This window comes from Otolemur garnettii, unplaced genomic scaffold (genome assembly GCF_000181295.1).
Source record: "Otolemur garnettii isolate 467f Iridium unplaced genomic scaffold, OtoGar3 scaffold00067, whole genome shotgun sequence".
NCBI lineage: Eukaryota > Metazoa > Chordata > Mammalia > Primates > Galagidae > Otolemur > Otolemur garnettii.
Window position 1 is genome coordinate 4,035,975 of NW_003852462.1, and position 20,786 is coordinate 4,056,760.

The 20,786-nt window shown below is 56.5% G+C and overlaps 1 protein-coding gene across 3 annotated transcripts in view; it reads right to left on the reverse strand.

Annotated features, from left to right (window-relative positions):
• PLEKHG5 (pleckstrin homology and RhoGEF domain containing G5) overlaps positions 1-20,786 on the reverse strand; it is a 47,834-nt gene that overhangs the window by 12,599 nt on the left and 14,449 nt on the right. For 2 of the 3 annotated variants that reach the window (XM_023515249.1, XM_023515250.1), the window contains exon 2: positions 13,455-13,534. In XM_023515249.1, the coding sequence (XP_023371017.1) occupies positions 13,455-13,534 (80 nt within the window). Of the gene's footprint in view, positions 1-13,454; positions 13,535-14,314; positions 14,366-20,786 lie in introns of those variants that run through there. The other variant, XM_023515251.1, reaches the window with a different exon arrangement.

Sequence of the window (20,786 nt, forward strand, 5' to 3'; positions counted from 1 at the left end):
CCTGCCACCTCTGGCATATGGGGCCAGCACGCTACCCTTTTGAGCCACAGGCACCACCACCCCCCTTTTTTTTGAGACAGAGTCTCACTATGCCGCCTGCTGTAGAGTTCCATGTTGTCACAGTTCACAGCAACCTCAAAAACTCTTGGGCTGGCTGCACCTATAGCTCAGTCAGCAGGGCGACGGCCACATACATTGAGGAAGGTGAGTTAAAACCCGGCCCAGAACTACTAAAAATAAAAAAATAGAAAACCTGAGGCAAGAGGATCCCTTAAGCCCCAGTTGACAGTTGCTTTGAGTGATGACCCCACAGCACTCTACCCAGGGTGACAGCTTGAGACTCTGCCTCAAAAAAAAAAAAAAAAAATCTCCTGGGCTTAAGTGATTCTCTTGCCTCAGCCTCCCAAGTATCTGGGACTCCAGGCACCCGCCACAACGCCTGGCTATTTTTTGTTGCAGTTGTCATTGTTGTTTAGGAGGCCTGGGCTGGATTCAAACCCACCAGCCTTAGTATTATGTGGCTGGCATCATAACCACTGTGCTATAGGTGTCGAGCTGAATTCTCCCTTTATTTTTGGTCTTCTATGACACTGACACTTTTGAAGCCTCCAACCCAGCAGTCCAGCGCAAAGGCTCTCAGTGTGGCCTTGTCTGGCCGTCCTCAGAGTTTCCAACTGAGCATTTGGGCAGGGACACCACAGAGCTGACTTTGTGTTTTTGTCACTGTGCCCAAGACGCAGGATCATTTGGGAATCTCACTGTACCTTACAAAATCCCTTTATCTCCATGTGATGATTACTATGTGCAGTGACACTTAGAGATGTCTTGTTCCCCACAGATCCCACACTCAAGTGCTTCAGCATACCTTCACCACTTCTGCCTGAATCAATGATTCATCTGATGGCTGCCAGAAGGGACTCTCCTGTTCCCTCTCACACCCTCTGTCAGGTGTTCAGCCCCTCGCTATCCACTAAACTCACTCATCTGTGGTCATCAGTATCCTCCATGTTGCCACATCTGTGGGCTGTTCCCACAGGACTCAGCATTTGACACAAAGGCCCTCTTTAAAACAGCCTTCCTCTGTGGTCCCCAGGACCGCGAGCTCTCCTGGCCCACCTCTGGCCTCTCTGTCCCCTCAGCTACCTCTTTTTTTTTTTTCCTTTGAGACAGTCTCACTATGTCGCCCTGGGTAGAGTGCTCTGGTGTCACAGCTCACAGCAACCTCCAACTCTTGGGCTTAAGCAATTCTCTTGCCTCAGCCTCCCAAGTAGCTGGGACTATAGGCACCCACCACAACACCTGGCTATTCTTTGTTGCAATTGTCATTGTTTAGCAGGCCCGGGCTAGGCTCCAACAGGCAAGCCTTGGTGTCTGTGGCTAGTACCATAACCACTGTGCTATAGGCGCCAAGCCCCCTCTGCTGCTTCTGGTTCATTTCTCTGTCCCGCACAGCTTCTCATTTTTTTCTCTATTTACTCTCTAGTCTCCTGACTTGAAACACTGTCTCCATGCAGAGGGGTCCCAAAGTTAAATCTCAGTTGGGACCTCTCCCGGGACCCCAGACCAAGCTTCCCAACTGTCTGCTTGGATTCTCTTTTTTTCTTTTTTTTTTTAAATGGGAGTCTCAGCAACACCCGTAGCTCAGTGGGTAGGGTGCTGGTCACTTATACCCAGGGTGGCAGATTCAAACCCAGCCTGGGCCAGCTAAACAACAATGACAACTGCAACAAAAAATAGCCAGGCATTGTGGTGGGCACCCTTAGTCCCAGCTACTCAGGAGGCTGAGGCAAGAGAATCACTTAAGCCTAAGAGTTTGAGGTTGCTGTGAGCTGTGACGCCATGGCACTCTACCAAGAGCCACATAGCTAGCCAGCAACCTTACCTAGGTTTCCCCCTTGAGAGCTTTCCTGAGCCAGTGTGAGGTGGGCCACTGATGTCCTGGCCTCTCAATAGGTAGGGGGTCCTGGGGAGGAGGGTCTCTAGGACATTTCTAGTTCAAGTCTGTGATTCTGTGCCGTCATCTTGTTTTTTAAATCAGCACAATACCCAGACAGCAGAGTCCACACACAACATCCACTCATAGTGACAAACTCAGTAGTCAACAAACATGAAGCACTTGTCCCGAGCCCCAACCCCAGGAGGCAGCAGGCTCCCCTCAGAGACTCTGGAGTTTGATTTCCCAGAACTGTGACCAGCTTTGGTGCTCACCACCTCCAGGCCTGCTGTCACTACTACAACTAAGCACCTTGCACTCTCAGCAGTTCTGGGCTCAAGGTCACAAGGGCCCATGGGTCAGGTCTGGGATCTGCATGAGGTGTTTCCAGACTTAACTGAGCAGGCCTGGCTGAGGATGACATTCCTGAACCCCCCTGGGAGAACCATAAGCCCAACCAAGAGCTGAGGCTGGGGTGGGCAGAGCCCCACTCCAAGCCACAGATTCTCCCCAGCTCCCTCCAGGGGCAGGGGGCTCTCCAGCACTAAGGCAGGGAGGCCCATTCCCAAAGCCAGACTCCTGGGCCCCTTCTCAGACCCATGTGTCCCCTCTCCTGCCTTCCTGCCTGCCAACCACATCCAACTTCTGAGGGCAGCAGGGTTGGGGTCATTCCCAGGCCTCAACCCAAGGGAGGGGAGAGCCCACCTCCTGGGGAGGGCCTGGTCACACTGCAGCTTCAAAAACAGCAGTTTGCCAAAGAACATAGTGGTGGCCCCTTTGGGGATATGATAAAGGTCACCCCCACGTGGTTGGGGGTACTGGAGCCAGTCTTCCCTCACACAGGGCTGGGGCCAGAGGCAGAAGGAGAAACAGAGGCCACTGTGGTAGGTGGAGGGGTGTGGGCAGGGCCAGGGCTGAGGAAGGAAAGGAGGAGGGGTGGCCCCAGTGTAGGGCCTGGGACCTACAGGTGCGTCCGGAGGCAGCCTCAGACACAAAGGGCCAGAGGGTGGCGGGGGCATCTCCGCAGGCCAGCTTCTTGGGTCACTCGGGTGGGGTTGGGGCACAACCCAGGGCCCCGCCCCCAATGTGTGCAGCCCAGGTAGGGGGCTCAGTCACTCAGGGCCCCAGTCCCCAGCCCCCCTCCCAGGGACCCAGGGGCCCACAGACACGCGCACCCCTCCCCCTCGTCCTCGCTCAGGGCCCAGTCCACGCCCCCGTACCTGGCCTTCACCGTGGCGGGAACGACCCCCTGCCCAGTAGGGCTCAGGGTCCCGGGAGGGCAGCCCGGGACCAGGCCTGGAGGCCGCCCGGCGCCCAGAGACGCCGAGGCCTGTCCCCATGGCGGCCGAAGGAAGCAGCGATCTGTGCCGCCAGCCGGACAAAGCGCGGAGCCCCGCTTCCTGGCATTGTGCGGCCGCGCCCGCCCCCGGCCGAGCGCGCGGGGACCCCGGAGGGCAGGGCCGGGCCGGGGACAGCCCCCCCCACGCAGGCTGGCGGCCGCTCCGCCCGCCCGGCCCCGGGGGCGCCGGCTCTGCTCTAGGGCCTATCCCGCCCCCAACGCGGACGCCGGAGGTCCCGCCCTCCCTTCCAGAGACCCCCGAGGGAGCCCTATGAATGCAGGCACAGAGTCGGGAGGCGGGACAGAGACACATCCCCCTGGGGTCCCCGGACCCTGCCCCCATCCAGGGACACCCCTCTTCGCTTGGACTCCAGCTGCGGCGCCCTAATCCGGCGCTCAGCACCCGTCTCAGCCCCACCCACAGCCCCAGAGACCCCGCCCAAGAGCCCGGGGACCCCGCTCCCACACCCCAAGCAGAAGTGCAGGCGGGGCAGTGGGGCCGCAGTGCCCTCCGGGGGGGCCCATGGGAGGAAGGCAGGCCGGTCGAGAGGGAGGTGGGGCGGTCTTCTGGCAGCCCCCCGGGGCTTGGGTGAGGCGGGACGTCAGGAAAACCCGGCGCCCAACTCGGCTTTCCCCGCGGCTCCAGACGGAGTCCCTACCGCCAGGGGGCGCTCAGCACAGCGCAAGAGGGTGCAGGCCCCAAAGGTCTGGGATTGTCTGAATGTGTTGACGTTCATTCCCAGGGAGGGAGGGCAGGCAGTGTGGTCTTCATCCATCCGAAGGGCATAAAGTGACATAAAGAGACATAAAGCCCACAGGCAGGGCTGAAACTCAGACCTGCGACTCTAGGGATCTGGAATGGCCTCCTTGGGACACTCCTCTGTACCCATGGGATTGAGGGGGCATGATGTCTTCTCTAGACAGCTCCTCCTATATATGGTTCCATGAGGTCAGAGAGTGCAGAGTGGGACAGAGGACAAGAGTCTGTGAGATGGCTTTGAGAGGGGCAGCGGTTTATCAGTGGCTGGGAGCTTCAGGGGACACCTCTGCTTTAGAAAGTCATCCACTGTCCCCACCACAGCCAGATTTTTGTAAACTACAACTTCGTGTCTTGATTAGAACAAAATCCCACCAAGGCTGGCTCCCACCTTACCTCCTAGCTGGTCCTGCATGGTGGTCCACAGGGGAGTCTACTGCCGGCTTGCCTTCCTCCCTGCAACCCACCATGCTCAGGCCCTTCACCTCCTCTCTCTGTCTGAAAGTCCATGCACCCTTGGTCTTCAAACAGCCGGCATCAGCCTCAACTTAAATGTTGCCTCCCCATGGTGGCCCTCCCCCTCCTCTCAAAAAAAATAGCCACTCATGCTCCCATTCTCATTCCCTTTAAGTTATTTTTTTTTCCTCTTTAGCATTTATTACCTCCTGAAATTACTTTATTCCCTTGTACATTTTATGATCATTCTTCTCTGCTAGGATGTTCTCTCTAGAGGCCAGGGCACTTGACTGTCTGGATTACCCTGTGTTCTCAGCACTTAGACCAGGCCGACACACAGTAGGTGCACTCACTATAGATTAGATCAAGGAATGGCTGACTGAAAGTGGAGGAAGAGTCTTCATGCTCCATGAGGGAGGGAGGGGGTAGGGAAGGTGTCTGAGGCAGGAAGGGAAATCCCTTAAAGGTTTTCTCTCCTGACATCCATGACCTCCGGCCTACTGGCCCCAGACAGGTGAGTTTCCACTTCAAATCCTGGTTGTCTTTTCTGGGATCCCTGTCACCACTGCTGCCCCACAGACAGAAGCTACTTTCTTTGCACTAAGCATTCCCAAGTGCCACACCTGTTCCAAACTGGGCAGCAAATCTCATTCATTCTTCTCAAAGTCACTAAGGAGGAGATATTGTTACTTTCCCCATTTAACAGAGGGAGAAACTAAGGCCTGCAGAGAGTAAGTGACTTGCCTCAGAGTCACCAGCTGGTAACTGGGAAATGGAGGCCTATGCTTTGGACCACTGCCCCTGTGCCTTGGGCACAGGGTTGGGGCTGGACATGGGGACCAGCTAAGTATTGGTTTGGGCAGCAAGCCCTTGAGGACCACCTTCTTGGGCACAGGACAGATTCCAAAGCTAGCTTAGAGGGATCCCACTGGCATGGGATAACAGGTTGCATCAAGTGGGGACCTCTGGGGCTGGGCCAGGGCTTCCCAGGGTCATGCTGCTGCCTGAGGACAAGGACCCTGCTGCCCCCAGGACCAAGAGTACAGAGTGAGGAGAGGAAAGGAGCCTCCAGCCCCTGCACCAGGGTAGAAGGGCGTCTGGGCCCACTCCTGGGTTTCCACCCCTTCCCTACAGCAGGGACCTGAAACAGCTCAGGAGCAAACCCAAGAGGTCTTGGCTCCTGACTCCCTGAGGAGGGGCTCCTCCCCAGCCCAGCCCCAGCTCCAGGCTCATGAGTCAGGGCCGGCTTGTTGAAACTGATACCCAGAAACCAGATGCTAAGGCTCATGAATAATGGAGTCTAATACAGAGACCTCCCCCCCATTCTCCCTCAGCACCAGCCCCAGAAAAGAAGTCATCTCAGGGATCCCATAGACCTCTCTGGCCCACAACAGGTTGGAACCCCAGCCTGGTCTGGATGGAAGAAGGATGTCCCTGTCCAAGAAAGGATGCAGGTCTGGGGCCAGCTCCATGCTCTAGCCACAGGAGACTGGCCTGGAATTGGGGCTCTCCGGCTGAAGGGCCCCTACCAGGGGTTCTCCACCAGGGCTAGGCCGCCCTGGGAGCTTTTTGGTCTCAACAGGCCCCGCCTGCCACCTTAGAAAACCAGGGGTGGAGGCTGCATGCGTGGGCAGGCCAGCCAGGGCAGGGCAGCTCTGCCAGCCTGCTCTCCTCACTCCACCCGGCCCGCCCAGCTACTCCCTTCCCCTAGGCCTGGGCCTCACCCCTTGTCCATTGGGTTCTGAGGCCCAACTGGAGTCAGAGCCTGTCCTAAGGCCCTACCCTGTGCAGAAGTACAGAGAACCTCTCTCCAGGTTAGGCCCCTGCACAGGCCCTGGGAGCCAGGGAGTGGTCCTGGCTGGGATGCCCAAGGCTGGGACGAAGTGCTAGAGAGAGGGAAGGGCTACCACAATGAACTTCACCTCCTGTCCATGCCCTGCACAAATGACCCTAGAGCCCCAGACCACAGCATTGCAGCATCGGATAGAGTAGAGCCCCTGGGTACTCCCTTTCCTGGTGCCACCCTCCTTGGGAAGGAATGGTGGAAGAGGGCACATGTTTGGGTCTCAGAAGACCTGGTTCTGGAGCCTACCTACCTTTCCCCTTCCTCCACTGGGCCTCAATCTCTCCATCTGTGCAAAGACGGAACTGGCCGGGTCTCTAGAACTATATCAAGGGATGACTGCTAGGTCAGAGTGCCTGGACCTCGGCGAAGCAGCAGAGGAATAGTAATACCCCCAGAGCTCCCTAAACCTGAGGAAGATTACTAAGGAATTTGACCTCTATTTCCCAGCCTTCCATTAAGGCAGGCCAGAGCCTTTCCCGGGCTGACTGTCCTCCGCCAACCCGACCCCCAACCGGTGCCCAGTCCGCCCTGACTGCCCGAGGCGCAGCCTCTGGCGCCCCCTGCCGGCCCCAAAAGGACTCTTCTGCTGGGACCTACTCCGGGTTGAGGCAGAGTCCGCCCAACCTCCCAAATACCCGAGGCGCCACGGCCCCTCCAGAATCTCCCTGCCCTCGGGTAAATGGAGGCAGAGGCAGTGAGGCCCCTCAATAACCATCGCAGGACTGGCACTGCGTGGGAACCTCGACTTGGGGTTCATTAATTCAGAGGGGTCCTGGTGCTCTGACCCACCCCCATCCGAAGCCAGCCTCCGCTTCCGTGTGAGACTCATCTAGAATCAAGGGTCTCCTCCCCTGTGGGCCAAGACTGCGAAAGCCCCAGGGAACTTGCGGGGCAAAACGAACCAGAGCTGCAGAGCGGGCCCAGTCTACTGCGCACCGACAGGAGGCGCCGCACATAGGGGAATTACGGTAGCTGCGGGGGCGCTACCACCAGGGCGGGCGGGGCTGTAAGTACCTTCGTCCCACCTGGCAGGGACCAGGGAGTCCAGGGGTCCCAGGGAGAAGGGTCCGGCGCGGCTCTCGCGGCCAGGGGAGTAGCAGGAGGCTGGGCCATGGCGTGGGGGTAATCTAAAATCCAGGCTCGGGGAAGTGGGTAGGGGGCGTTTCTGTTCCCAAGGGGCCGGCTCTTTACAGATCTGGGAAAAGGTTAAAGTCCCTGATCTTTAACAAGGGCTGGAAGACAGGGTCTTGCCCATGGGACGCGGGGGTAAGGCCCACGACAGGAAGCTGCCCTGAAACCTCAGCCGCGGGCTGACCCGCCTCGGGAACCGCCAGGGTCGCTTCGGCTCCATTATAAAAAGCTGGATTCTGAATTGGACCTCGGTGGTGCCCGCCTCCCTCTGAAGCCTCCTCTTTTTTCTGGCCCAGGTGCCATGGCTGAAAGAGGGAGCCATTCCGCCGTTTGGTGGTTTAGAGTTTCAGATAACTCGGCGCTCAGGACTAAGGAGGAGGGACTGAGTGGGGATACAGGAGCCCCCACACACACCGAGAAGGAGGGTAACGCTGCCCCAAGCACATCTCCCAAGATCAAGATCAGAGGGGGCTGAAGTCCTGGAGTTCAGGTCTGACAGCCTCTTCCTGCACTTTCAAGCTTTCTGCACCTCCTTCCCTCTGGCCCTTCACCAGGCCAGGACCTAGGGACTGCCAGCACTTCGTCCTAGCTGGAGCTGCCTCCTAGGGTCACTGACTTCTAGGGCGAGGCACTGACTTCTAGGCCTGGGCCTATGCCAGGGCAGCTCCTCCTCTCTGTCCCTCCTCGATTAACCAGCCCCCAGGGCTTCACCAGCTCCCCCCCAAAATTACTTAGCCCAAACCCAGGAGTTCCACTGGCATTGCTTCTCTAGGTCTACCCCTTTCTTCAGCTGCAGACACAGATTAGTCACCTTCAAAGATCCCCCACCTGGCCATTCCCAAGGACACTCTGGTCTCCCACCTCTTACCCCCAGGAGAATAGCTCACTCTGGCTCCCATTACTCACTACATCCTGCCTTTTCTTTCTCCACTGGGATCAGACCCACCCCTTCTCTGCCTGAGCCTCCTGGTCTTCATCTAGCAACGCCCTCCACACACACCCCCCCATACACACATACCCTGACTCATCCCTGCCACCTCCCAGGCCATTGTTAAGCCGGGGGAACTCTGAGATCATCAGATCCAACCTCCTCTCCACGATCTCCTCTCCACATCCTTTCTACCTCTGCTTGAATACATTTAGGAACTGGGTGCTAACTACCTGTCATAAGGCGAACAGGGCCAGTGCTGGAAACTCTGTCCTATACTGAATCAAAACTCGCCTTCCTGTCCAGCCCTTGGAGGAAAACCTCACATCCCCCTTTCCTCCTGAGCGCTCTTTAGCAATGTGAGGCTTTGAGGACAGTTTTGACCCCCCGTTTTGCCTTGGCAAGCCATTTCACCTCCCCGCTGCTCACGGGCTGCCCTATGAAATGGAAATGGGAAGGAGAGGCAGGACTAGATGGGGTTCTAGCCACATACAGCCACATACACCAAGGCTGGCAGGTTCATACTGGCCTGGGCCAGATAAACAATAATGACAACTGCAACAAAAAGTAGCCGGGTGTTGTGGTGGGTGCCTGTGCTCCCAACTGCTTGGGAGGTGGAGGCAAGAGAATCACCTAAACCCAAGAGTTTGAGGTTGCTGTGAGCTGTGATACCACAGCACTGTACTCTTGGCAACAGTGTGAGACTCTGTTTCAAAAAAAAAAAAAATCCAAAATAATAAAATTAAATAAACAAGATAAAATACATGTTAGGTGGGCAGAATCTGGCATGGAACCTGGGGAGGTCTCAGATGTCAGGGAGGGTACAGATGGCACATCCAAAGCGTAAGGGTGACTGTTATCTCTCCTACAAGTAGATGAATGACAGCACCAGAGCTAGCATCCTCTGGGACACCTATGTCACGCCAAGCTCTGTGCTAGGCACTTTGTATATGGGGCCTTTTTTTTTTTTTTTTTTTTGCAGTTTTTGGCCAGGGCTGGGTTTGAACCCGCCACCTCCGGCATATGGGGCCAGTGCCTTATTCCTTTGAGACACAGGTGCCACCCTATGGGGCCTCTTTTAATCCTAACTGAAACTCTAGTGGCTGCATTTTCCAGATGAGGAAACTGAGGCTCAGAGAGGTATAGTGACTTGCCCAGGGTCAGACAGCTGGGGAGGAGTGGGTGTGATCCTGGAGCTCATAGGTGTGGCTACTCCACATATCTTCATCCTGGAGATGGGCAGGGACCATCTCTCTCCATGGCATACAGTCCAGACTCCTCACCTGAACATGCAGGGTGCTCTTGCCTTCCTCTCCCCATGACCCCCGGCTTCCCCTGCTCACTGAGTTCTCCTCTACCTCAATACCTCCTTATTCCTCAGGGTTCCAGCGGCCTCCTCCAGGAAGCCCATCCTGGTTTTTCTCTCCCCTTAGTGTGAATTCCAGGAGGAGGTAGGGGTAGGGGCTATGATTCATCTCAGAAGCCCCAGCACCCGGAAGAGCCTCAAACAAAACACCAAGGGTGGGCCCAGAAGCTGAAGGGTCCAGCCCTGTTTGAAGACAGCCCTTCCCCACAGAAGCCTGGGGCACAAGTTTCACCAACCAAAGCCCTCACCCTTCCCTTCTCCTCCCAGCAGAGCTAGGACGTCAGCTCCGGCAGGGTATCTGCTTCATTCCCTGGAGACCTCCAGGGCCTAGAACTGGGCCTGGCACCAACAGATCCTCAAAGCTGGTTGGTGAATGAATGAATGAAGTCATCTGCTCCAAACGCTAGTCACATCCTGAAGAGTAAGAATGGGTCTCCTGGCTCAGCACCCAAAGCACAGTGGTTACGGCGCCCGCCACACACACCGAAGCTGGCAGATTCAAACCCAGCACGGGCCAGCTAAACAACGACAGCTGCAACAAAAAGAAAAATAGGGCGGCGCCTGTGGCTCAAAAGGTTAGGGCGCTGGTCCCATATGCTGGAGGTGGCAGGTTCAAACCCAGCCCCAGCCAAAAACTGCAAAAAAAAAAAAAAAAGAAAAATAGCCAGGCATTATGGCAGGCGCCTATAGTCCTAGCTACTCAGGAGGCAGAGGCAAGAGAATTGCTTAAGCCCAAGAGTTAGAGGTTGCTGTGAGCTGAGATGCTACGGCACTCTACCAAAAACAACATAGTGAGATTCTGTCTCAAAAAAAAAAAAAAAGAATGGGGCTCCTGAGAAGCGAAACCTCACTCCAAGCCAAGCTCTGTCATTGTGCTGTGTGATGCCTGCAAGTTCCTCCACCTCTCTGAGCCTCAGTTTCCTTATATGTCATATGGTAATAAGAAAAAGGCATTTTGGCTTGGGCGGCACCTGTGGCTCAGTGGGTAGGGCACCAGCCCCATATACTGAGGGTGGCGAGTTCAAACCTGACCCCCGGCAGAACTGCAACAAAAAATAGCCAGGCATCGTGGCAAGAGCCTGTAGTCCCAGCTACTCGAGAGGCTGAGGCAAGAGAATCACTTTCGCCCAAGATTTGGAGGTTGCTGTGAGCTGTGACACCACAGCATAATACCCAGGGTGACAACTTGAAACTGTCTCAAAAAGAAAAGAAAGGAAAAAGGCTTTTCTTTTTCTTTTCTTTTTCTTTTTTTTAAGAAAAAGGTTTTTCTCCTGAGGTTTTTATTAGTGCTCACTGAGACAAGCATGAAGCTGGCTCAAAGACAGGTTTGGGGCCGGGCACAGTGGTTCACACCTGTAACACCAGAACTCTTGGGAGGCCAAGGAGGGAGGATCACTTGAGCTCAGGAGCTCTAGAGCAGCCTGAGCAAGAGTGAGACTCCATCTCTACTAAAAATAGAAAAACTGAGGCAAGAGAATTGCTTGAGCCCAAGAGTTGGAGGTTGCCATGAACTATGATGATGCCATGACACTCTACGTAGGGCGACAGCTTGAGACTCTGTCTCCAAATAAGTAAATAAATAAACAAACAAAACACTAGCTGGGCATCATGGCAGGTGCCTGTAATCCCAGTTACTCAGGAGGCTGAGGCAAGAGAATCATTTGAGCCCAAGAGTTGAGGTTGCTGTGAGCTATGAGGCCACAGCACTCTACCAAAGCTGACAGAGTGAGACCCTGTCTTGAAAAAAAAAGACATGTTTGGTCAGGAATGGCTATTATTCTTGTGAACAATGATGTCCTTTGTTCCCCTTTCTCACCAAACCTGAGCCCCCTCACCTCCTCTCAACCCCTGCCTCCCAATTCTGGGTGTGGCAGTTTCCTTTCCTAGACCACCCTTGCTCTGCCCATCTGTGTTCTCATGTCCGTTAGAGACCACCTCCTCCAAGGTGTCCTCCTTGACTGGCCCCCCTGCCTTGGGTCCCTGGGTCTTCTCTGTCCCAGCAATGAGTCTGTGTAGTTTGTCCCAAAGGGGATCCCAGTAGTGACAGGACCCAGATCCTCTCCCTCCAGGCTGGTGACCTTCTGGCTGCTGATGCCTAGGTCAGCTGTGCTGAGCTCCAAGCAGGCCAGAGCATGGGTCTGCAGGCTGCAGAGGGCCCATACGTACTCTGAGACCAGCTCTAGTCTCACAGGCCTCAAATGTATGCAGCCTGGGCCCTTGCACTCTGCCCCTGCCCCTGCCCCTGCTTCTGGCCCCACCTGCAGTAGCTTGAGGGCTGGCCCTGGGGGCAGCTCCCCAGAGCAGAGGTTGGGACAGTGTGCCATGGCCTTCCTTGCTGCCCTCTTAGGTCAGGCAGAGGCCTCAGGGGCTTTGCAGGCCCCTAGCAGGATGTATACTAGGGGAGCCAAGGTCAATTCTTTGCAAAGAGCCCCCATCTGGGAAAGAGGCAACCAGCCAACACCAGAGCCCGATGCCAGGCACCATCCGTGCCAGCAGATTGTTTCTGACATCATAGCCACCCCCTTGCCCGGTGACCACGGCAACTAGAGGCCGCCCCCTCCCCTCCCCCGCCCCCAGAACAGTTCTCCATGTTCCTTTTCACCATGGTCCTCCTGTGCAGAGGGAATGTGTGTGCATCTGGGTGGAGGTGGGGGTAGGGAAGCTGGGGGGGTAGGAGGCGGCATTGCAAATCTCTTACAGCTGACAGAGCTGCACCACACAGCGATTAGGAACATGCACCTTGGCATTACTCAGACCTGGGACCTGGGTTTGAATCCCGGCTCTCCCACTTATTCTAGCACTCTGTCATTGGCAGATCTACCTCACCTCTCTGAGCCTGTACAAGTGGAAATAAGGACAGGACCCATCTTCTTCGAAGGCTAAGGAAGGAGTCAGTGAGTCCTTAGCGCCTGGGCCTGACACCGTAAGTTGCAGCAGTTGTTACTATTGCCACCTAAATGCATGCTGGGAGGGGCCCAAGCTGGGTTCAAACCCTGGCTCATCTCTCATGAGCTGTGGGGCCTTAGCCAAGTCACACGACCTCTCTGAACTTTTGGTATCTTCATCTGGAAAACGAGGTGATGATGCATTCCCTGAAGAGCTGCCTCAGGCAGTGCTTAAGGCACAAAGAGCTTGTGGCACAGAGCCAGGCTTGTCACAGGCAGAGGTGCCTGAGCAGTATTTGGATTGCTAGCCCTCTTCTTGCCCCCTCGCCCCGACACTTCAAGACCAGTTGGCCTCTTCTTCCCTTTACTATCCCCAGGCTTGAAGTTACACTCAGCAAGTCCCAAAATGTGCCAGACTCTTGCCCAGGCCTGAAGAGTAGTGGGGTGCCCCAGGCAGGGCACCAGCTGGGCACTAGATAAGCACCTTGGCACCTCAGGGGACCCCTTCCCCCTGCTCAGCTACAACTTCCTCCTCTGGGACATGGGGCTGCAGCTCCATCTCAGGACAGCTGCAAGGACCACAGTGCAGCAAAGGGCTTTGGGGCCCCCCTGATCAAGCAGAAGTCACCCCACTCTGCTATTCCTGAGCCAGGGGCAGCCTCTCTGACTCCTAAAGCAGCCATCCAGCCCCTGAACTCTGCCTGGACATTTGCACCCTTGCCAAGTCTCCTTGGATATCTGAGGCTTAGAGAGGGTAGTTAGAGCCCTGTCCCCTTTGCCCCCAGGTGTCCCCAGGCTGTCCAGCCTCCCTACCTTGGCTGCCCGCCCCTTGTCCATGCAGGCAGGGTTCTGACAGTGCAGTCCCTTCTCCTCTTCGGCTGGGCTCTGGTCGTCTGCAGAGGAGGAGCAAAGGGTATCAGTGAGGGGGCACTCAGGCTCCCCTGGGCCCCTGCAGCCTCCTGACCAGAGGAGGGTGGGGCAGTCTCCTCAATCCTCCCTTCAAAGGAGGTCAGTGTCCCTTTCTCTTTTAAATGCCAATTTATCTCCCAGGGAATCTGTTTGCAGAGCCCTTTTCTTGCTGCAGTTCCCCAGGGAAATTATCCAGATTCCACGGGGAGAAAAACGTCTTTGGAAATAAGCTGCTCCCTCCCTCTGTCCCACTAGTTGGGGGGGGGCTTGCTCAGTGACCTTGTGGGCCCCAGACTTTCTGGGGGATCCCTGCAAGGCCATTGAGGGAGGGAGACTCCAGGGGTCCAAGATACTCTCCCAACACTGCCCTCCACATCACTCTGTTAAGGGACAGACACTCCCCCCAAGACCCTTCCCACTCCCCGACCCCCTCCCTGAATTTGGCCCCCTTTCGAGCTGCCTCCTCCTGGGAGCCAGGGTACAGTAGTGGAGGGGACGAGCTGGGTTTAAGAGGCTACCCCATCAGCCAGCACGCTGCAGGGGCGCAGGGGTGCGGGGGAGAGAGCTGGGCGCTGCTAAAGCACCCCGACATGGGGGCGGCGTTTTGGCCCCGGCGGCCTAGAGTCCCCAGTCTGGTGTCCGCCTCCACCCCGCAGGCCCTCCCGGAACACGGGGCGGCAGGCCCCTCGCGCTCCCCGGCCTGCCCCCGGGACCCTGCCCGCCCCGCTGCCGCGTGGAGGCCGTGGCGCCTCCGCCGCACTCACCCATAGAGCAGGCGCCGGGCCTGGCGGGCGGGGGGCGCGGGGAGGCCCCGGCGCCGGACCCTCCTCGCGGCGGGAGGCAGGCGGGGCAGGTGGTGGTGGGCGGAGCCGGATGGGACCACGCCTCCGAGGGCGGGGAGCCGCGGGGACTGGCCGGGCAAAATGACAGGGTGACCCAGGCGCTGTCCCTCCGCCCCAGCTCCCCACGCTTGGGCAGCCACCGCAGAGGAGACATCGCACGAGAATGTTTGATGTGGTCAAGCGACATTGTCTCCATCTCCCAGAGGGGGGCATTCAGGTGTTTAAAGAAACGCTGAGATTTGTCCCAGTGTGGGAGGTGCCATCTAGGTGGAAAGGGGGCCGCCTGTCCACGAGAAGGCAGCCCAGGCCCGCCCCCGCCCCGCAGAGCCCCCCATCCCCACCTCCGTTCGCTCAGAATCGCTGTCGCCGAGGTTACAGAGTTTAGGTGACGACGTGGGGGCTGGCCCAGCCTGTAAGGACTTGGTTATTATTCTCATCTCTCTGGGTTCATAGTTCAAAAACTTTATTGAAGTAGAAATACGGACAGAAAAGTTCACCTAGGGATTGCAAACGCACAGGCCCATGCATTTTCACAAAATAACCAGTACCCAGAGGAGAATCAGGGCGTCCCCAACCCCATCGGGCTCCCCCATGCCAACCACTTCTCCCAGGGCACTGCTGCCCTTACTTCCAAAAGCCTGGGTTCATTTTGCCTTGTACTTTATGTTAATGGCCTCAGGAGACGCTGGGAGAGGATGGTCATGATCACAATGCTCTGGGCACTACAGAATCGAAGGCTCTGAGAGGTGCCTGAAACCGGCACCCTGAACAACTCTGCTCCTGAGCCTGTCCCTGGACTCCATCCCACCCTGCACACTGGGCCAGAAGGCTCTGGTTGACAAGACCTGGGTATAGAAGATTCAGTTTCCAATGGGGCCAGGGTCTGTCTCCCAAAGTCTGAAGCTGGGTTCCCTGACCCTGTGCCTGGAGGCCTATCAGCTGGAGTAGGGTGCCTGCCCTCCTGCGTGGATCTCAAATATGGGCGGAGCTTAGGACCCACAAGTGACCAGAGTCCTCTGCCCTAAGGACTCTTGGCAGAGGAAACTGTGGGGTGGGTCCCAGTTCTTTGGGAATTTCTGGTTCATTCAGCAAACACACATTGACAGTCCCGTTAAGGCCCCCTGTGCCAAGCCCTAAGCTGAGTGCTGGGGACCTACTGACAAGCCTTGGGGACTTCACAGTGGCCTGGTGGGCAAGGCCACCCCTTGGGGGCAGCACATCTGCACTGGGGGATGGCTGCCTTCAGGAGCATCTACACGGCCCGCAGGCCACATGCAGCCCGACTAGGACATTTATCTGGCCTGCTGGGTGTATTTTTGCCTCCGCTGCCTGTCCTGCTGAGCAGCTGACTCGTCCCGGGACCCAGAGTCTGGCCCTCCAACAGTCTGAGGGACAGTGAACTGGCCCCCTGTTTAAAAAGTTTGAGGACCCCTGATCTACACTGAGGGCTCCTGTGGGCGCCTAGAGACTCCCAGTAGAAAAGGGAGCCATGGTTCAGTGTCCCTCAGTCTCCTTTCTATGCAGACATTTTTCAGTGTGAAACAAGAGTCCTGAGAAGTGGGGACCCGTGCCTGCTGGAGATCACTCAGGCCTGGTCCAGGCTCTGCCTGCACAGTGCTGGTTTCCTCTTTCTCAGCCATCCAGCAGGCCAGCAATGCCCGTCCTGCTGCTAAGCTGGAGGCAGGGGCAGCCAAGGTGGCGCATGGTCCTGTGAGGATGCTGGCAAGGTCCTGGGGTTAGTGGTACCACTGGCCTGGAGCCCCAGCCCTGCCTGCCTGGAAGGAGCTGACTTGAGACTGGGGTGGACTCACGGCTCTTGTCCACCCTAGTGCAGCAGCCCTTCCTCTGTCATCTGGGTTTCCACGGGGGAACTGGAGCCTTCAGCCAGCTCTGGGGGATTTTCCCATGTACCCCACTTGGGGCTTCTCAAACTGAACGGGACTTCTGCTGTTGGCTTCAGAAACGTTCTAGGTCCCTGTGTTCTCAAAACTCTGAGGCTGGGTTCAAGTTCTCAGGACCTCTGGGTTCTGGCTCCATGTTCTGAGGGCTCTGGACTACTTCCTCTGCCACTGGGATCTGGAACTGGCTTACTCAATGCCTATATCCCACCATGTTTGCACCAGGCCACAGCTGCTGTAGGATCTGCCTGCCCACTGGCTGCCATGGGGTTATTGAGATGCGTGGGTTCTGGAAGGTTGTTTTTTGTTTTTTGAGACAGTTTCATTTTGCCACCCTGAATACAGTGCTGTGGTCTCACGGCTCACAGCAACCGCAAACTTGTGGACTCAAGACATCCTCTTGCCTTGGCCTCAAGTAGCTGGGACTACAAGTGCCAGCCACAAAGCCCAGCTAGTTTTTCATTTTGTTCTTTTTTTTTTTTAGTAGAGACAGGGTCTCGCTCTTGCTCAGGCTGGTCTCCTTGTCCTTCCAGAGTGCCTGGATTATAGGCGTGAGCCACTGTGCCTGGCCCCGGTTCTGGAGTTTTTTGTGCTAGCACTTCCAGGTCCTGGGTCTGCCTATCTGAACTCTCTGGCCATCAACCCTTTCGTTTTAGCTGCTGTGGGTGCTTTCTAGATCCTATACTCTGGACTGCTCAGTCCCAGCTCCCCCAGGAGGTAGACTTCTCTGTGCTCTGCTCTCACACTGCAGCTTCCTGCTCCTCTTTCCCAGGGACTGCAAACACACAGAAAAATCAGTCAGGACTGTGCTAGTCCCAGGGCTCAGAGAGGGGCCTCTGGAGACTGGGGTTTACACAAGGGGACAGGTGGCACCCACCACAGGCCTGCCATGGGCTCGCCTGCAGGCAGTCAGCCCCTATTTACAGCCCTTGAGGAAAGGGTGGGCCTGGGAAGGGGAACATATTGTACCAGGTGATGTCATGCCAGGGGCAGAGTTGGCTGGGCAGAGGTATGCACCTAGCCTGGCTCACCCAATCAGATTTGCTCTCCTGAGAGGCGACTGCATTGAGACAGGCAGGTCCTCTCAAGCCCCAGAGCCCTGAGATCACAGACGGCCTGTCTGAATAGGAACAAACCCCAAGACTGTCAGGGAGCAGGGACAAGGGGACCTGCAGTGGACCTCCCTGTCCTAGAACAGAGAGGGCAGAGACAGTTGGCAGCTCCTGGAACAACCCATTTGTAATACCTCTCCCCACCACCCCCCATTAGGTCAACCTGAGCAGGTGTCTGCTCCTCAGTCGGACCCCAGGCAAACCTGAAACCCTGAACTTGACCAGTGTCTGCAACAGTCTTACTGCCCTCCTGGCTCTGCTGGCTCCCACAGACCCAGGGAGATCTGGGGGCCCTCAGCCGGGCAGACAAGCCCACACGTAGGTTCTCCTCAACCTCTGACTTCGTCACAGGGGGCCTCTTTGGCTTCTCCCCCAAAACGACCTCCACCAGTACTGGCTGTTGGGACGCCTCGGCAGAAGCTGCCCGGCAGACATATTTTGTTTGGCTGAGCATAGTGTTTCAGAAGAATTTGAATTGGTTGCCAATTCTGAAAAGTCAAGAGATTTCACATAAAAATCCAGATTTCTGGCTTCTCTTAACAAACCAGAGGAGCCTGGCAGCTTAGACCCATATTCCTGTTGGCTCTGGTTCCTGAATTATGTCTGCCTTGGACCAGCATGAGCCCTTCCAGGCTCCACCGTCCCCAGCACTGCTAGTCACCTCACGCCAGACCCTCTCACTCATACTCATTGCCTCCCCCCAACCCCAGCACTCCTGCTATCCTCCTAAGGGTGGTCTGCTGACTTCCTGCCCACTCTTCAAGGCCCAGGTTCAATGCTGCTGCCTCTTGGAAAGTCTCTCTGCTACAACACATCCAAATTCCAAATGAATCTCCCCCCCCTGTCCTGGGACAGGCCTTTGAACTGACCTATTGTTTTCGGTCTGTCTTCCCGCAAGATCAATTCAGAACAAGTGACATAGTGATAGCTGTCACTTGCTGAACACCTGCTGCTGAGGACTCTTTTTGCTTTACACAAATAATCTCATTTCACTCTACCTTTGTAGATCATTGTCCCCATTTTACAGATGAGGAAACTAAGCCTCAGAAAGTGGAGTGACGCATCCAAGGTCATGCAGCTAGACATGACAAGGCTGGAGCCCAGGTCTGTAAGACTTGGAGCCGGTGCTCCTGTGGGTACCATAAGGTATTTGTTTGACAAACGTGAATTGGTGACCCCATCATAAGTGCTCCCTTTCTTTTTTTTTTTTTTTTTTTTTTTTTTTTTTTTTTTTTTTTTTTTTTTTGAGACGGAGCCTCAAGCTATCCCCCTGGGTAGAGTGCTATGGCATCACAGCTCACAGCAACCTCCAACTCCTGGGCTCAAGCGAGTCTCCTGCCTCAGCCTCCCAAGTAGCTGGGACTACAGGCGCCCGCCACAACGCCTGGCCATTTTTTGGTTGCAGCCATCATTGTTGTTTGGCGGGCCCAGGCTGGGGATTCGAACCCGCCACCTTAGGTGTATGTGGCTGGCGCCTTAGCCGCTTGAGCCACAGGCGCTGAGCCAAGTGCTCCCTTTCCCAGCTGGTCCTGAGCTAACACAAGTTCTCCAGAAACCACGTTTGTTCTCACTTTCTCCAGCAGAGCCCCTCACTTGTGAGCCCCCCACTCTGATGAACCCTTCTGTCCCAAGCAGGCAGAGGCTCCCTGCCTACTACCTCCCAACCCCGGGCCTTGCTGGGCAAAGGCTGCCCCTCCCAGGAAGCAGCTGTGGCCTTGAATGCCCCCTCCCACGCGAGCCCAACCCTCCTGGGAGCCTATCCATGCTCGGGCAGCTGCCACAGGCTATTCAGGGGCTGGACCCTCTTCATAGGGGGAAGGGCAAGACTTGGCTCAAACCCAGCCAAAGGCCAGAGGGCATATCCGAGGCAAATGGTCACTGGTCCCAGGATATTTGCCACTCCTGACCCAGGACACTGGTAAGAGTGAGACCTGGCAAAGGAGTATAGCCTTGACCCCCTTCCCAAAGCACCACAGGGCATCTTGGGGTAGGACAGTTAAGTGGAGTGGAGACCCAGCCAGAGAGAGGCACTTGGCCATGGCCCTAAAGCTGCTCCTGCCTGCAGCCCAGACCCGTCGGGCTAGTCTCATCCCTTGGGGCCTGGAGAGCTTGACCCTCGCCCACACCCCTTGGGTTCAGTAAGAAGTAGTGGGAGGACACATTCAGAATTCCTTCCTGGGGCTGGAGACCATCCACACAGTTCTGCACACAGCCCCAGGGCCAGCCACTTCCTCCGGCCAAGGCTGCCGTGGGTACCTGAGCATCTGCCCTACCCACTCCTCGCCCTCTGGGCTTCCTCCCTGAGTTCCTTAGAGGAACTGAGAGTGGCCGAGGGAAGAACAGGGGCCAGACTGCAGAAATGGGTTTGAGGTGTAATTCCCAACAGTCACGCTCCACTTCACAGGCCTGGGCTGGTGCTGAGGCCCAACACCCACCCTGCATGGCCCCAGGCAGAGGACAGAATCCCCTACATAGCTGTGTGCCCTGCTCACCCACCTGGCCACCTCGGCTCACCCACGAGACCTGCTCATGCCCTGTGACACAGCTGCTGTACAGAGCTGCAGAGCCTATTTGCCAGACCCAGGGAGAGCCGGGTTTGGTCCTGGGGTATATCTGGGTGTCACCAGTCAGGACAGAAAATTGCCAGACAAAGAGGTTCAGCAGGCAGGGCTCCCACAAATCACCTGCAGCCTTCCAGCACGCCTACTGCCCCCACCCCACATAGTTCCACAAGCTGGGGCGCTGGATGGCCCCTCTCATTCCTGCCCTCCCTGCCTCCTGCATATACCTCTGAAGGTGAGGGAGCTTCTGGGGCCCACATAAGTGCTGTACCTTGTCCTCCCCTCTAAGCAGCTGTGTCCCCTCTTCACCACAGGCAGGAAGGTACGGCCTTCATGCCCATCAGACTCCTTTCTCCCTTCTGCAGCAGGATTTCCTATCTCCCTTTTCAGAACCTGCCCCATGGTCTAGGGGCTCCTTCCTTCCTCCTGTGTGGACCCCAGGCCTAACTATCATGCTCTCCCCCACTCTGGCGCAGGGATAGGTTCAGAGAAGGCCTATGCCAGGCTGGGCAAGTACCATCCAAGGGATGTTCCTGCTCCTCTGTTCTGGGGAACCACGCTAGAAGAGAAGATAGCCCGGGATGGGCCCAGCAGCACCATGAGTTCTGCCCAGCGTCTACAGACCAGACTTGGGTTTCTATGACTGCACCAAAGCCCCCTGACAGAACCTGGGTCACAGCCTGAGGCCCGAGCTAAGCCGAGCTGACAGAATGGCAGTAACACCAGTCAGCACTGCCATGCCCTTCCTCTACCACATGCTGTTCCAAGTACTCTGTGGGTCATCTCCACTGGTCCTCTTAACCCCCCAGGACACTGGTGGCAT